Below are 17,342 nucleotides of genomic sequence, written 5' to 3'. Positions count from 1 at the left end.
ACAGCAAAAAGATGACTGTCTGCAAGCCAGGACTCGTCAGACCACAAGTGTCAGTGCTCGAGCCTGGACATACCACTTCCGGAACGGTGAGACTAGAGCGTTTGTTGTCCCAGTCACCTGATCCATGGCAATTTTCCTAACAATGTGAAAAGTATTTTTATGTATATGACTGTTTTGCCTGCCTGTGTATCTGTGTACCACCTGCATGCCTGGTATCCTCAGAGGTCAGAAGAGGGTATCTCGTCCTCTGGAAGGGAAGTCACAGCAGTTGTGAGCTACCAGGTGGCTGCTGGGAATGGAACCTGGGTCCTCTCAAAGAGTAGCCAGTGCTCTTAACCACTGAGTCATCTCTCCAGACCAGTTTGTTTTTGTTTGTTTGTTGACGGGGTATCATTATGTAGTCCTGGCTGGTCTTGTAGATGAGGCTGGCCTTGAACTCAGAGCTCCATCTGCCTCTTGGACATGGTATTTTTCTTATAGAGTCTGAGCTAAGACAGTTCTGCACCAAGGTGGGTTTTCCACAGGACTATGGCTTAATTTACCACTTTGGTATGGATGTACCCAATCCTACCCTTCAGTGCATGTGTGCACACCTGGTCCCTGGGGTGTGACCACACATTGCCTACATATAGGTGTGCCTGTCATATGCATCCATCCAAGGCACTGTACACTATATAGCTTATTTTGTTTTATATTTAGATATAGATACGGATATAGTATAGATACAGACCAGATCTCATGTAACTAAGTCTGACCTCAAACTATGTTTTTCCTGCCTCTGCCTCCCAAGTGCTGGCATTACATACATGTGGTAACATGTCCAGCTTCGAATGTGTTTGTCTGAAGATTCAGGTGTGTTCATGACACAGCATGCCCAAGTGCATGGTCACACAGGCAATGCATTTACCTCTTTGCTCACCTGGCCATCAGATGACAGCCTAGGAATAGTAGTCACCACATGCAAACTGTCTGGGCTAGGAGCGTTAAGCATGCATAAGCCTGGGACATCGCAGGTAAATGAGTACTGAATGAAACACATATGTGAATGCCCAGTAAACATGTCCCATGTCCATGGAAACCCCCACCAGACTACCTGCGCCACAATTGCCTTGCTGTACGAGCATGCACTTCTGTATACTGACACATCCTTGGAGCCTTTAGACTGAGCCAGAACACTCTCTGGGCACAAGGAGGCTCCTGCTGTGTGTTGGTGCTTGCATGGAGTGCAACCAAAGATGCGTTGGCGGCATGTGTGTGTGCGTGAACGTGTGTGTGTGTGTGTGTGTGTGTGTGTGTGTGTGTGTATGAGAGTAGGAAGAGGCATTCGCTCTGTTAGACCTTGCTTCTTTCTGTGGTTTGGTTTCTATAGAGACGCTTCCTGTGGCAGAGAAAAGAGGTAGTGAGCTGGTGTTTCAGGATGTAAAGGCCTGAAGGAGCAGATCGAGCTCTCTCTACTGCCTGCTCGCCACCCTGAGAGTGCTGGCCGGTCCTTCCACAAGCCTTGTGGTGGGTGGCCCCCCGTGGAGGGGACCTGTGATCAACAGCGGTATGCCAGGGAAACCCAAGCACTTGGGTGTCCCCAACGGGCGCATGGTGAGTGTGGGCTCTGAGCCAGAGCCACAAGGAAGGGGTGGGCACACCCAGGGTGGAGTTCAGGAGGCACACCCGGCAGGGCTGCGGAGAAACCCGGGGGGACTGCCAGCAGGCTGGAGAAGTTGGGTACAGACAGCTGCTGGCAGTAGGACCTGGCACTGTCACCCCAGGACCCTTCCAGATGCCCTGCTAGGAATCTAGTGCATCTCTGGGGGTTAGCCCGGGGCCCAGCAGGCATAGGTCTCTGGTTCCACATGCAGGGTGGACTCCTGCTCCCTCATCTGCTACTGGGATTACTGGAGCTGATTACAGAGTAGCATGGAGAGCCAGTGGCCCCATTGCTCCCCGGTCACTCCTACAACTTCTCAAGCCCTATAGCTCTGGCCCTCAGCCCTTCTCTCTTCACCTCATGCTCTAAGTGCCCAAAATAAAGTTTTGAGAGCAGCCCTTGCTGGGCCACTACATCAACCGGCTCCAGAGGCAGCCTGCCAGAACTACTGTTCTTTAGGTAGCCTAGGATGGGTCAGTAAGGGCAGGATGGGAAGATGAGCCCTGTATGTTCTATTCCTAGTTTCCTAGAAGGGGGGTGTGCAACTTAGTACAGGCTGCCCTGGTTGCAGCCCTGTTACCAGGCTGTTTGACTCCTGACTACAGCTGTGCCCGAGTTTCTGGTTCTTCATTCATTCACCAAATGGGGCAGGCTGTGTTGAGCTTTTCGTAGGGACCTGGCTCACCTAACAGGATCGCTAAAAAATACTCCAGGGAGACCAAACAGTGTCCTGGTAGCCCCTATCCTAAGGCCCCAGCCTAGAACCATGGGACAAAGCCAGAGGATCCAGAGTGACTTGGGACCCAGCTCTAGCTCTGTTGTCTTTTCACAAGAAAGATCCTGTTCTGTTCTGTCATCTGCAAACTGAGCTAAAATGGAAACGTCCTGTTTGCTGAGTGGCATGGGACCCTTGAAATGTTGTAAGGGTCACAGAAGGGTCATCCGGGTGGCCCCTGTATTTCACCCCCTTTTTAAGGACCTTTCGTCTCATTAAACAGTTCCCACCTCTGCGTTCCAGTTCCCAAGGTTAGTTCTCATGTCGTGTCCAGAATTCCTTTCTGACAGGGTAGGAGCGAGACCAGTTCCAAAAGTTGGCTTGGCCCCCACCCTACTTCCTCCACCACCAACCCAACTCAGTAAGTCCATGGAGAGCCCATCCCCCTTGCACCCACTCTGGGTGGGCACGGCACATGGCTTGCTCCTCTCTATGTGACTTGGCCATGGGGCCAAGGAGAAATAGCCCAGGCCCTCCCTGAAAGAATAGCTGGGCTGATGCTTCTGGGACAGAACCCAGAACTACGCGCCAGCTGAGGGGGCTGGAGACAAACCCAGCCTGTCTCTCCTGTGTCAGCCCATGGCTTCTCCATCCAAAGTCATTCAGAGTAAAGAGGATGGCACAAGCTGGGTCCCGCCAAGCCCACAGCTGCCCCATATGTTTGTTTGGATCAGTTCTGAATCCTCTGTATGACCCTTGAAACCTCATGGTTCACAGATGTCTACTTGATGGACAATGGGCAGCCTTATGAGGCCATACTTGGCTGGGGCAGGGATGGGAAGACAGGCATGGATGACTCCGGTGTGGATGTGAATGGAGAGGGCCTGTGGCAAGGTGTCTGGCTATTGTCTCATGGGGAGGCGCCGAGGAGTAAAACTGGTATGCCATTACGCCATTGAGTAGAAGGCTCACCATTTGCACACAAACCCTGAGGTCCCCCCCCCAGCCCCCAAACACTGTCCAGCTCTGGTTCCTCCCCATCCCCCACCATTCCTTGCTGAGGTGGTGTCAATCATGAGCCTCATCCTTTTGGTGTCAGCTGTCACTTAGAGAGGCTCCTAACCCCCTCCCAGAGAAATCGTCACTCGGCACCAGCTGTCGCTCCGTTTGTGCACTCAGACATTTCCTCAACACTTAAGACCTAGTCCCCAGTTAGCACCAGTTAGCCAGGCATGGCAGACAAGAGTGAAGAGTACTGGAATACACTCCTGGTTTGGGGAAGAAGTGGAGAAAGCCTGAGAAGAGTCTGGCAAGAAAAACCATCCTCTCCATCACCATCTAACACTGTAGAAGGTGGTGCTTAAAGCACATGCATGCTGGAGAGGGAGTGGCCCAGGGGGAGACTTGTGATGGTGAAGGGCTCTACCCCAGGGGAGTCTGTGATTTTAACTTCCAGTTAATTATAGTTTTCTTTCGGGAAACTCGGAGTTGGTTTCCCCCCCACCCCAACACACTCTGGCAGAGAGACCTAAAAGAAGTTCATTTGCCTCCATGTTCCTGGTGTGCTCCTCGGGGTCAGGGGTGGCAGGTCAGGGGTGGCAGGTCAGGGGTGGCAGGTCAGGGGTGGCAGGTCAGGGGTGGCAGGTCAGGGGTGGCAGGTCAGGGGTATATTATAGAAGGGCCATGTCGGGGCTGGAGAGATGGCTCAGCAGTTAAGAGCACTGACTGCTCTTCCAGAGGTCCTGAGTTCAATTCCCAGAAACCACATGGTGACTCACAACCATCTGTAATGGGATCTGATGCCCTCTTCTAGTGTGTCTAAGGACAGCAATAGTGTACTCATATACATAAAAAATATATATTAAAAAAAAAAAAAAAAAAAAAAAAGAAGGGCCATGTCTTGGAGAAAGCTCTGGGAAGCTCAAGCTGAAGGAATCAGGTTGGTTAAACATCCACAAAGTGAAACAAGACCACAGGTTAGGTGCTCACCTCTGGAAAGGTACTAGAGACATGGGTGAAATATTGAAATAAAGTTCTGGTTTGAGGAAGAGTTAGGATAAGACAGGTTGAGGTGACTATAAGTTAATTGCGCTCTCTCTCTCTCTCTCTCTCTCTCTCTCTCTCTCTCTCTCTCTCTCTTTCTGAGATCTGAATCCTCTAGGGACACAGTTCAAGAGGAGTCCCTGGACCTCTAAGCTCTTCTATCTATGAGAGAAGTGGCCAGGCTGGGTGCAGTAATTTATGCCTATAATACTGATGCTCTGAAGGCAGAGGCAGGTGGATCCTCTGGAGATTAGAGGCCAGCCAGAGATACACAGGGGATGCCAGGCCACTCAGGGCTACAAAGGGGGACCCTATTGCAAATATGTATATGGAAATGAGATATATATACTCAGAGAAATATATATACTCAGAGAAACCTGGTGAGTCTTCAGACTCCATCTGACAGGCAAGCTTGGCATCGAATATTATCTCTGCCCCCTTTCCACTCTATAATGTGTCTGGGTCTCAGGTTCCTTGCCTGTAAAGCAGGGACAATAATTTGCTGCAGGAGACAGCATTGTTAAGTGTGGAGAAAACTATGGGTTGCTTGTAACACAGCTGGAGCAGGAAACTTGAGGTGGCCTCCCCAGTGTCCCCAGGTACCAGCAGCTCCCTTGGAGCCACTTCCTAAGAACAAATCGTGATTATGGGTTGGGAGTGTCACTGGCCACCACACCCTTCCTAGTCCTTTCTTCCCCTTTTCCTCCATACACTCAACAGGGCTCCTCGAGCAGAGGTAAGAATCGGGGTGACTGCCGAACCCCACTTCTCCTTGCCTTATGGCCTCTGTAAGTCATAGCTGTGGCCCTGGGTCACACTTTGCCAAAGATGGTGCTCTAAGGTTGCCCTGTTTAATCTCCCAGCATCCCCCAGAGGCTGGGAATCTGAGCCTAGTGCTCCTCTGGAAGAAATGGGCTCAAGTAAAGTCAGCTTTTTCAGATTCTCAAATGACTGAGCAGGAATTGGGCTCCATCCTCCCCCCTCCCCCCAGCTGGAGATTCCCTTCTTTTTTGGTTCTCTTCCTGTTCCATTCTCAACCAAAGAAGCTGGACCAAAGAACCTGGCACCTGGGCCGGTGTCTTAGTCAAGACTGCTTAAGCATAGGGTCAAAGAGGGTGACCCTAGGGCAGGGATTTCAGATAAGATTCTCCTGGAGGGCAGGTCCCAACAAGACCTGCCCTCCAGGAGCTACCAGGCTGAGGGGATGAGAGGCCCAGGCATGAGACATAAAGGGGATGGTGAAGACCAGCATTTGGGGATAAGGGATGATGGGTAGGGAACCAGGAACAGTGCCAGGGGGCTATCGAAGCAGGTACTCAGGCAAAGGAAACAGCAAAACAGGAAGCAAGGGTGTGGGGAAAAAATATAAGTTTGATGAAGGGTAGGGTGGAGGCGAGGAGGAGGCAAATGCTGCCAGAGGGGCTCATTAGTCAGGTACAGGTAGGGGTGTAGCTGTAACTTGGCAACAGCAATCCTACTGAGGCAGGCAAGAAACTGAGTCCAGGGTGGGAACAGTGGGGAGGGAAAGGCCTGGGAGGAGAAAAAAAAAAAAAAAAAAAACCTAAAGCCAACCCTACTTAGTTAATTAAAGATAATATAGGAATAAAACTCCTTGAGAGCCAGAAGAAATCTTAGTGCGGCTGGCTCCTGTTCCCGTACCTTTGGCCATCAAGAACTTCTGCTGAGACAGAGCTCCCTCCCAGGCCTACATGGGACTGCAGGGCAGTTTTACAAAGGCTAAGGATCCCTGAAGAGGGTGACTGGGGTGTGGGGGGGGGGACTGCACCAGAGAGCTGGGGGGAGGGCGGCAGCTCAGGCTCTAAGGCTAGGAGCACAGCTGCAGCCCTGGAGCAGCTGGGGGAGGAAGACAGCTGTTGGGGGAGAAAATAGCAGGCTGCCTAGGGACCTCAGGCATTGTGAAGGATCTCTTACCCTAGGAAGCAGAACTTGCACCCCTGGGCTGAGAGAGGTGAAGACCTTGGAGGGGAGAGATGATTCTAATGATGAGAAGCATGTGGAGGAGTGAGACACAGTGTGGGGAGGTGAGGGGTGGGGGGAGGCCCAGAGCGTGATGTGCTGAGGAGCTGGTCCCACACCCAGCTCAGGCAATTGCAAACTTTCTTGCTCAACTCCCCCATGCAAGGTTGTAAAACAAGAAAAAAGCAGAGCTAGGATTTGGATCTCCGTCTGGAGAGTTCAGACAATTGTGCCCTTTGCCCTCTGGCACACTAACAAACCCAGACACCTGGCAGCATTGGCTGAGGATATTGACACAGCCACTGTATCTGTAATGTTCTAGAACATTCACTAGACACCACAAAGTGTTTCTGAGCTCCCTCTGGGTGTTTAACTCACTCGGACGAAGCAGTTCTTTTTGGGGTCACTGTTTTCTCAACTTTTAGAGAGGATGGACTAAGGTAAAAACATGCCTGAGTACTCTTCCCTAGGTCACAGAGCACAAAACTTGAATCCAAGCAGTCTAGGTATTGATTGAATCCCATTGCCTCCAAAAGAAACATAGATGTATCCAACTGGCCCTAGAGTCCCTTGGGCAGAATGAGAATACCCTGCAGGGATGGCCACTGTTAGGGCCAGCCAAGGATGCACTCTGAGAAGATGCACAGTACCTTGAGCATCACTCTTAAAGAGGAGAGAAATGGAACCTGTGGGAATCACTTAATTTTTAAACACAGGAGGCCCCTTTAAACTTCTTTCTTCCCTGGAGGTCAAATAATATCATACAGTATCGTGCAGGCCAGTCCTGACTTCCACACGACCCAGGTGCTCCAAGGGTAGTTTAGAGAGTGGAGAGGAGGGAAGGGGCCTTCCTACAATTGCTTCCAGTGGGATGAAAAGAAGGGACAGGATGGGCCTAGTGAAATACAGGAGGTAAAAGAGGCCTGAGGTCTGAGTGACAGGAAAAAGACAAGGTACCATGAAGCCGTTTCAGGACTTTTGCAGTGGGGATGGAGGAGTGTCCATTTGAGACTGGCTGAATTTGAATGGCCTATGGGGCATCTGGAGATAGGCATTGGCCAGAAGCCAGCTGAGTGTGGTTGGAGCTAGATGTTAGAATTGGGCCCAAAGAGCCCAGGACAGAACCAAGAAAGGAGACTGCCCACCTTGCATGGGCAGGGGTCTGCAGAGGAGCCAGGGAACTTGTGGGAAGGCAGGGAGGGAACCAAGAGAAACCATTGCAAGAACCTCTTCAAATCGATGGTGGGAGGTTCTGTTTCACCAGTGACTCGGATCCCTAGAAAAGCCAGGATTAGTATACATTGTAGGAGAGAAGGAATGGATTTGGTGTGAATGACAGTGCTCATATTGTGGTCCCTTAGACCAGCACCAGAATTACCCAGAAGCTTGTTAGAAAGCTTCAAGCCCCATCCTGAATCTTGAATGTCAGGGAGGATCCTCCTAGCCTCGCCACTAAAGTCTGAGGGACTCTGCTCTGTGCCAGGAAAACAGTACCCCGTGCCATGCCCACGGTAGGGCGTGATGAGATCACAAACCACAGAAACATCTCTCCTCCCTCGAACACGAGATTGGCATAGCAATCCAGCTGCCTTGTCCAAATCCTTACAGACGGTACTGGAAGAAACAGGATTGAAGTCCAAGCACACCTGGGCTCACCTAACAGGGGCAGAAAGAGGGAGAGAGAACCAGTGGCCACTAGAAAATCCCCTAAGTCCCTGCACACAGTAATTGGCACATGATGGAAAGGGGGCCAGGACAGCCTGAACAAATTCTAGACAGTGATGACTTTCTGGAGCTAGTGAGCCTTACTCTCTAGGGAGAAAACACAGTCCCAGCTCACTGGAGGTCTGCCTGGTGTGGCTCCTTAAAAACATCTCACTAAAACAACAACAAAACCCACAAAATCTTATAGGGCCCTACTCTGATCTTCTACGTTGGGTCTCTCCTAGGTTCTGGCTGTCTCTGATGGAGGTGAGTAACAGCTGTGTGGATCTGGGAAGGAGGGAGAGGAGGAGGGAGGGAGGGAGATACAGGGAGAATGAAGTGTCGGGGTGTGGGGGGGAAACATTCCCAGTTACTTGTTGACCTCTCAGGTAATCAGACCTGCAGACTAGATGCCTGCCTATAAGGGGGATTGGGCCACAGGCTGAGGAAGGAAAAGGCTCACCCTAACTTGTCCATCTCTCTGCAGAACTGACCAGCACATCAGGTTCCCAGGCCCAGGGTGAGGGCAGAGGCAGCTCCGTCAGCATCCACAGCCTCCCCAGTGGCCCCAGCAGCCCCTTCTCCACTGAGGAGCAGCCTGTGGCCAGCTGGGCCCAATCCTTTGAACGGCTGCTGCAAGACCCACGGGGTCTGGCTTACTTCACTGTAAGCCCTGGGGTGGGGTGCAATGGGAGAGGGTAGGTGCCACTGCAGGAAGGGGGTGCTGGAGAGGACATAGACAAGGCTTCAGGTTGGCCAGAGTGCTGCTTCTCTCTGTGGTCCCTGTCTTTGGCATTCTTTCCCTCATCACCAAGCTAGGAACTCTCTCTTCTTGTCCTCGTCTCTGTTTCTTAGTTTCTCCCGGTACCCCAGATCTGGCACCATCTGCCTGTCTGTCTGTCCCAGTCTTTGAACACGTCCCTGAATCAGCCTGTGTCTGAAGGCCTTCCTTCCCCTTCTCCTCACACCAGGAGTTCCTGAAGAAGGAATTCAGCGCGGAGAACGTAACTTTCTGGAAAGCCTGCGAGCGTTTCCAGCAGATCCCAGCCAGCGACACCAAGCAGGTGGAGAGAAAGATGGGACAGATGGGTGGGGGTTAGAGCCTGAGACATGCCCTCTCACTTCTTTTGCTCCCTCATCCCCCAGCTAGCTCAGGAGGCCCACAACATCTACCATGAGTTCCTGTCCAGCCAGGCTCTGAGCCCAGTGAACATCGACCGGCAGGCCTGGCTTAGTGAGGAGGTGCTGGCCCAGCCCAGGCCAGATATGTTCCGAGCACAGCAGCTTCAGGTGAGGGGTTCAGGAGGAAAGGACAGGCTGAGAAGGGACACCAATGGAACACTCAAAAGGACCAGATTCAGGGACAGAGTCTGAGTCTGGAGCGGAAGGGGAAAATGCAGTGAAGGATGGGTTGGGGCGGGGTCAAGAGTAGGGGTGGGTCTCAGACTCCAGGAAAAAGACAGGCATCGGGGAGGTAGGGCTTCCCTACTTGGACTGGCAGGGCGGGGCAGGAGAGGTGCAGGCAGAACGTCCAGCCCTCCACTGTCCTCTCCTGGTGCCAATTGCCACTCACACCCACTGGCCAAGCAGATCTTCAATTTGATGAAGTTCGACAGCTATGCGCGCTTCGTCAAATCCCCGCTGTACCAAGAGTGCCTGCTGGCCGAGGCCGAGGGACGCCCCCTGCGGGAACCTGGCTCCTCACACCTCGGGAGCCCGGACACCACGAGGAAGGTGCAGACAGGGGTGGCAGGGGGCGGGGCAGGGGCTGTGGACAGCCTCTTGAAGGGTTTTCCCTAGACCTTGATACGTATGTGGGGCTGGGGCGCTGCTCGGCACCAGAGTCTTCCCTGTATTCCCAGAAGCCAAAGCTGAAGCCTGGGAAGTCACTGCCGCTGGGCGTGGAAGAGTTGGGGCAGCTACCACTTGCTGAGGGCCCTTGTGGCCGCCCTCTCCGCAAGTCCTTCCGTAGAGGTGAGATCAGAACCTGGCTGTAGAATGGTGCGGCCAGAAAATTTGTGCCAATTTTGGGAACGCCCCTTTCTTCCTACCTGACCCAGTCTGCAATAAGACAAAACCCAAACCCAAAACGTAGGCACTTGAGACCACCTAGTTAGTCCAGGAGGCTGTGCTCCTATGCTACGCCCCAGAAGTTGGCTACACGGCGACACACCCAGGGATCCACACACTTTAAGTCCTCCAATGATGGCTCCAAACAAGGCCCATCAAAAGGGAGGGTCTTGTCAGAGGGACGGTGAGAAAAAGGAACCCTCTTCATTGCTGACTTTCCCTTAGACATGACGGGTGGAACTGTGAATTCGGCCCTGCGACGAGAGTCTCAGGGGTCTCTGAATTCTTCCGCCAGTCTGGACCTGGGCTTCCTTGCCTTTGTGAGCAGCAAATCTGAGGTGAGTGGCCTTTGAGAGAAGGTGCTTTCTGGTTAGGACCACTGCTGGTCCTCTTCATGGGTTCCCAGCATTCACGGTGGACGTCTACATTTCTGTTCCCAGCTTGCTCCACAGAGCCATCACCTGGCCCTCCCTTTCTCTCCACACCAGATATAGTGTTCTCTTTACGTATCATCCTCAGCTAGGAGATATGTGCATGTGTGGGTGCCTTGGTGTATCCTCTGTGTGTGTGTGTGTGTGTGTGTGAGAGAGAGAGAGAGAGGGAGACTAGTTAGGGGAGCAGTCTTTGAGTGTCCAAATTTTTTGTTTGTTTTTTGTTTTAGTTGGTTTTGGGGTGGGGGTGATTTGTTTGTTGTTTGTTTCTTGGTTTTGTTTTTTTTTTTTTTTTTTCTTTTTTTCTTTTTTGAGATATGGTTTCTCTGGGTCGCCCTTGATGTCCTGGAACTCACTCTGTAGGCCAGGCATGTTTTGGACTCAGACATCTGCCTGCCTCTGCTTCTAAGTACTAGGATCGAGGACATGTGCCACCATGCCTGGCTTTGTGTCTGCATGTTTGAGTGAACATGTGTTTCTGGATCAAGACATGTCTTTGCCTGTTTCCAAGTGTACATGTATATGTCCCAGCGTGCCCTCACGTGTGTATGTACAGATTCTGCCTGTTTTTGTTCACAACCAGAGCCACCGAAAGAGCCTTGGAGGTGGAGAGGGTGAGAGCGAAAGCCGGCCAGGGAAGTACTGCTGTGTGTATCTACCTGACGGCACAGCCTCCTTGGCCCTGGCTCGACCTGGCCTCACCATCCGTGACATGTTGGCTGGCATCTGCGAGAAGAGAGGCCTCTCTCTACCTGACATTAAGGTCTACCTGGTGGGCAATGAACAGGTGCGAGCATGGCTGACCCCAGCTCCTGCCTCCTTTCTGATCATGACCCAGTTCTTTTCCCAATTTTCTGCCCCCCATCCCTAATTCTAAGTCCATTCTCTATCACTAACCCCTTCCTACCTTCTTCCTACTCCTGTGACCAAGTTGTCATGGGTCCCAGTCCAAGTCCTCACTCATTCTCAGACACACACTCATCCCACAAAAATCCTATTCACACACAAACCCACCCCATCATCCTGGTTCCCAGCCTTCTCCATCTCCCTACTCTGATGGTTTCTAGGAGGTAAAGCTAAGGAGAGGGTCCTCCCCACCTCCCCGCCACAGTTCACACTGTTATCACCTCTGCCACCAGAAGCATCTGCTGAACCTAATCCCTGAATGCTTCCATTAAGTGCAAATGAGCATTAAGCTTTAAGGTCTAGGGAAACTCATCTTTAAGTCACCCTGTAAGGGGATGCCACCCTGTAAGGAGGGTCCCAGGGGAGCAATGCTGCTCCAGGGAAAGTGACAGGAAGTCAGTTAAGCCCCAAGAGGCAGCCAAGGTATAGGAGAAGAACTGGCTCGGAGGCTGTGTTCTGCGAGGTCCGGGCTGCAGGTAAGCCAGGCAAGAGGCCATGAGGAGTGAGAGCTCCAGAGAGTCTCTTCCGGGGAAGGTGGCGAGTCTGGTCAGAAGGCTTAGAGAGAAGTGGCAGCTAAGGAGGACAGAGCAGATTGTCTGGGAAAACTGTAGGGAGAGGACATTCCCAGCAGAGGGAGGAAAGGAGGTGTTTACACGACATGCTTAGGGACCTGGGATGTGGGGGTGTTAGGGCAGCAATGGGAGGCAATCTGCCCACTTTCTTAGACCACCGGAACAGCTGCCAACAGCCCAGATGGGCTTCTGTCCCTGCTAAATATAACTTCACCACCCACCTTCCACCTGTTTCTGTGGTACAGCACAGTCCTACTGTCTGGGAGAGTCTCCACGCTCCCTTTTAAGCTCTCCCCTACACGTTTTATGCTGGTACAGACAGTAGGCTTATCTGTATACCTACTGTGTGTTGGAACTGTACCAAATGTTTTTCATCTTTCTGGTCTCATGTGCATGTTGGGGGTGGGACTGACTTAGGCACTAAGAAGGCAAGAGACAAGGCTCAGGTGGCCAACAAAGACCAGTGGTGAGGGGAAATGTATCCAGATGGGCTGCCTGAGCCTCCTATTCCTGAAGGAAGAACATACACTCAGTGAACCAGGACCGAAGCATCGTCCTTATTAAGAATCTCCATTAACTTGCATGTCTGTCTGTTTCCCTGAACAAGATTCTTTCCCAAGCTTCCCCTAGCATTCCCAAGCATCTTCCACTCTTTTCTTTCTTTTTTGTTTTTCCAACAGGGTCTGACTGGGTAGCCCTGGCTGTCCTAGAACTTGCTATGTAGTCCAGGCTGGCCTTAAATTCCATGTCTCTGCCTCTAAGTGCTGGGGATAAAGGCGTGTGTGACCCTGCCACCGTGCCCAGGGCATCTTCCACTCTTAAGATCCCCTAGCCTTGGTATTATCAAACTTAAACATCACTGGTCCTTACCCCATCTGCCTCCTCAGCCTTCTGTTATTCGTGGGCTAGTCCTCCTAGTCTTTAGGGTATCACACTAGAGGCCACAGGAGGAAATGAAGGTGGTTTCCAAGTATCCCCAGGGGAGGGTTTGGGGTGGAAGGAGGGGATTCTTAGACCCTGCCTGGCATCTGCAGAAGGCCCTGGTCCTGGATCAGGATTGCACTGTGCTGGCAGATCAGGAAGTGCGACTGGAAAACAGGATCACCTTCCAGTGAGTGCCCTTACCCTAAATCTCAGTCTACTGGTCCCCAAATCTCAAATCTCATTCTGGGCAAGGAGAGAACTCTGCCCCTAGGCTGAAGCCCCACCCCCAAACTGTTCCACTCTCTGGTTCAGCTTTGTCCCCTCTGGGCTTATTTTGGGAAAGGGGGCCTTGGGTCTTCATCAGTCCGAAGCTCTAAGGTTCTGTGCAGGCTGGAGTTGGTTGGCCTGGAGCGTGTGGTGCGGATCTCAGCTAAGCCCACCAAGCGTCTTCAGGAGGCGCTGCAACCCATTCTGGCAAAGCATGGCCTGAGCCTGGATCAGGTGGTCCTGCACAAGGTAAGCTGTAGGTGAAGGGAGAGCCAGACCAGCAGGGAAGGCTTTATGGTTAAGCCCCCGTACTGCTAACCTTTCTGTAGGCAGGAGAGAAGCAGCTAGTGGATTTGGAGAATCTAGTGAGCTCAGTGGCCTCTCAGACACTGGTTTTGGAGACTCCTCCAGGTAAGTGATGTTCATATCCTGGGACTTGGTTTCCCAGTGTGCCTCTGGCACAGGAGGAGGGGCTTCTGAGAGGAAGGCCAAACCCAACAGTGGTGCTGTCCCTTATAGATGCAAAGATGAGTGAATCCAGCAGCATATCCCCCTGCCGCAGCCAGGTAACCAAGAGCCTCCGGGCCCCTTTTCTACTCTCTGCTTCTCCCCTCCTAGCTGTGCCCCTGACCCCACTTTCTTACAGGGATGCCTCCCTAGAACCCAGAACAGGGACAGTCACCTTCCTCCACAGTCCTCCAGTTTGCTGGTAGAAGATGTCAGTAGTTCCACTGGGAAACGACAGACCTGTGACATTGAAGGTGCCCTGTGAGGATAATGGGGGTTATGGGATTCAAGGGGTGAGGGAAGTGCTTTGTCGATATGGGCCCCCTGACTCTGTGGCCATCCCCAGGCTTGGTGGAGCTACTGAATCGGGTACAGAGCAGCGGGGCCCATGACCAGAGGGGACTTCTTCGCAAAGAGGACCTGGTCCTTCCAGAATTTCTGCAGCTTCCTTCCCAAAGACCAGGCTCTCAGGAGGCGCCACCATAGATGGAATCAACTATTTAGCCCAGGGAGGGCCCTTCGGACCCCACCACCTACCCCGTCCTCTGACACCTGTGTCACAATCCAGGCTGTCTGCATGGTGCCTGGGCAAACCAAGCATGCCACGGGTCTGCACTGCATGCCCTGTCTGTACCATGAGTGTCTTTGGCCCCTTTCTGCTTTGGGCAGGCCCACAGGAAGCACCAGGAAGGGTGGCTACTTATTCTCTCTTAGGTTTACCTACCCATTCCTCAAAGTAGACCGTCAAGGGGAGGTGGGCCTAGTCCCCTGGCATAAGCATACTGAACACAAAGGGGTGACTTTGGCAGTGCCAGCCTCCTCTACTTGTTCTAGGCTTTAGCAGGGGGCAGGAAGGAGGGGCTGGCCCCTCCTTACAGAGTCGATGTAAGTAAGACCTGGGTGTACTAGTGGGTAACCCCTCACTCCATCCACAGACTCTGCTGTACATATAGATTTTATGGTTGGCTTGGGGCAGCTGGGTTTGTCCTGGATGTATGATACTGTTATTATAATAATTATTATTATTATTATTATTCAGCCATGAGGTGTGTGTATTTCTTGTGTGCCACTTTGCCCTGTGTGGTCCCACTACCCCGCTGCCTCTGTGCCAGGCCAGGAAGTTTTGGGGATCCTTAGTGTATACCTCCTGACTTCCTGTTTTCAGAATCTCTCTTCCCAAGGCATAGGATATAGAAGGGGGGCGGGGGGATGGAGAGGGAGAGAGTGCCAGCCCAATCCCCACCCCCATCCCCAATGCACCCTTGCCATCCATCACCCAGCTGTTCCATAGTGTCCACGGTACATGAATGCATCCTTTTTTTGTTTCTGTTCTGTTTCTGTCATGGATACAATGTATCTCTATGTACACTACACCGGGCTCCTTGGGTTAAGCCTGGGACTAGGCTGGGCTGCACATTCTCTTTCTCATCTGCTTTGGCTGGCTGGTAGCCCACCTCTAGGCAGCCGGAAAGGGCAGGGAGGGAAGGGTACTTCTCAGAAAGTCTCAGCCTCCAGGAGAGAAGCCCAACCTGGTCCTACCTAGGGAGGTTAAGCATGAAGGAAGTTAGGTGGCTTGAGGAATAGGGCAGAGCCCTGTATGCAGGTGAGTCTACCCTGATACCTCCCCACCAGGACCTCCTCCAATTCTCCCTGCTCATCTGACTGGCTCCTTGTCATCCCTGAAATCTGTGGGTAAGATCAACAGGGTTTGATTGAAACCCTGCCTTCTTCTGGGGTGTTTCAGGTTTCTCTTACCTGGTAACCCCTTGATTTATTTGACTGTTTAATGGGCTCCTAGGCTTCTGGGGTGAGCTGATAATGTAGGACTAGCCAGCCACATATTCCATTCCCATGGGCAGAGTTTGACCCAGAGGTTGTCTAAAGCTACTCTGATAAGAATCCTAATCCCCAGGGATGGACAGGTAGCTCAGTGGTTAGGAGCATTGGCCCCTCTTACAGGGGACTTGGCAGCTAACAACCATCTGTAACTGCAATTCCAAGGGTTCCAATATCCTCTTCTGGACTTCATGAATACTGTACATACATGTACCCAGACATACATGCAGGCAAAACACACATAAAATAAAAATAAATGTATCTTTTTTTATGGCTCTTTTCAGTGACTGGGGCCCAAATGTATCTTTTTATTTTAATCCCAATTCTGTTGGTTCATTTTCCATCACCTGAGCATTTACACAAAGGCCTTGTACACAGAAAGAAACACAGGAAAGCAGGACTGTGGTGGTGGCCATCCTGCTACCTCACCTATTCCTGAAATGGCCACTTGACTTTCACCTTAGGCAAGCCTTCCTGGGGGCATGAGCTTGTTCCAGTGAGGTGGATTTCAAAGACCTGCAACTACAAGAATCCTGCTTCCCTGACGAGCTTGGTAGGTGGGGATAGGTTCAAAGAAGAATGGGGGACAACGAGCATCAGAAGACTGCACAGTGCTAGGGTATGTGTGTGGTGTTAGGAGTCGGGGGAGGGAGACACATTCCTGTTGCTAAACTAACTTTCCTGGGAGAAATGTAAACAGTGTCCACCATCCTCCTAAGGTCTCATTAAGAATGAAGAACAAGGGGAGATGGCTCAGTGGTTAAGAGCACTAACTACTCTTCCAGAGGTCCTGAGTTCAATTCCCAGCAACCACATGGTGGCTCACAACCATCTGTAATGAGATCTGATGCCCTCTCCTGGTGTGTCTGAAGACAGCTACTGTGTATTTATATATAACAAATAAATCTTGAGAGAGAGAAAGAGAGAGAGAGAGAGAGAGAGAGAGAGAGAGAGAGAGAGAGAATGAAGAGCAATTCCTCCAAAGATCCCCCAGGAACACAGGCCATTTAATCAGCCACATTGGGAAGTCAACACCCTGAGGAATGATAATATCTTGGTTAGGGTTTTACTGTTTCGGACAGACACCATGACCACAGCAACTCTTATAAAGGACAGCATTTAACTGGAGCTGACTTACAGGTTCAGAGGTTCAGTCCATTATTGTCAAGGTGGGAGCATGGCAGCATCCAGGCAGACATGGTGCAGGAGGAGCTGAGAGTCCCTCATCTTCATCCTGAAGACTGGCTGCCAGGCTGCTAGAACAACAAGTGTCTTAAAGCCCATGGCCACAATGACACACTTCCTCCAACAAGGCTACACCTCCAAATAGTGCCGCTCATGGGGCTAAACATATTCAGACCGTCACAGATGGCTTCCCTATGGCTGTGCAGATGGAGCCCTAACCCTCTCATGCTTCAAGCACCTACAACTTCTAGTTTCTTCCCCAAGAGCTACACAATTAGGGAAGAATTGCATACAATGTGTTAGGAGGGGTGACTGGAAACTCAGCCGAGGGCCCCATAACCTTCCTTGGCCTTCCTTCTGAGAGGAAAATGAACAGTCTTATGCTCAGATGTGACGATTTCCCAGCAGGCTTAGCAGAACTCCTGAAAATGATGGCTGTTGGGCTCACAGGACAGTCTTGTACAACAATCCTCATCTTTTCCCCAATCAGCCACAGAACTCCTAATTTCCTTGGACATACGGGAAGAGACTCTGACATGAGCTCCAGAGAGAAAGAGGAGGGT

At 51.6% G+C, this 17,342-nt stretch overlaps 1 protein-coding gene across 2 annotated transcripts; it reads left to right on the top strand.

Moving 5' to 3' along the window:
* Positions 1-1,548: 1,548 nt before the first annotated feature.
* On the top strand, positions 1,549-14,244 carry RGS14 (regulator of G protein signaling 14; the record flags this gene model as incomplete). 2 transcript variants are annotated; one of them, XM_080936850.1, is made up of 15 exons in its annotated part: positions 1,549-1,593; positions 8,327-8,348; positions 8,569-8,747; positions 9,053-9,145; positions 9,228-9,371; positions 9,672-9,815; positions 9,944-10,055; positions 10,377-10,489; positions 11,166-11,369; positions 13,095-13,171; positions 13,374-13,500; positions 13,581-13,662; positions 13,771-13,817; positions 13,898-14,012; positions 14,105-14,244. In XM_080936850.1, the coding sequence occupies 15 exons, from the start codon at positions 1,549-1,551 to the stop codon at positions 14,242-14,244; spliced, it is 1,644 nt and encodes a 547-aa protein (XP_080792976.1). The 2 variants fall into 2 exon arrangements, with proteins under 2 accessions (XP_080792976.1, XP_080792977.1); XM_080936851.1 differs by having other exon boundaries at positions 13,898-14,019; positions 14,105-14,150.
* Positions 14,245-17,342: the final 3,098 nt, after the last annotated feature.

The sequence above is a fragment of the Micromys minutus genome, assembly GCF_963924665.1.
Source record: "Micromys minutus genome assembly, chromosome: 1".
Taxonomy (NCBI): Eukaryota; Metazoa; Chordata; class Mammalia; order Rodentia; family Muridae; genus Micromys; species Micromys minutus.
The sequence above is the reverse complement of the archived record's forward strand: the minus strand, read 5'-3'. Positions and strand labels throughout refer to the sequence as shown.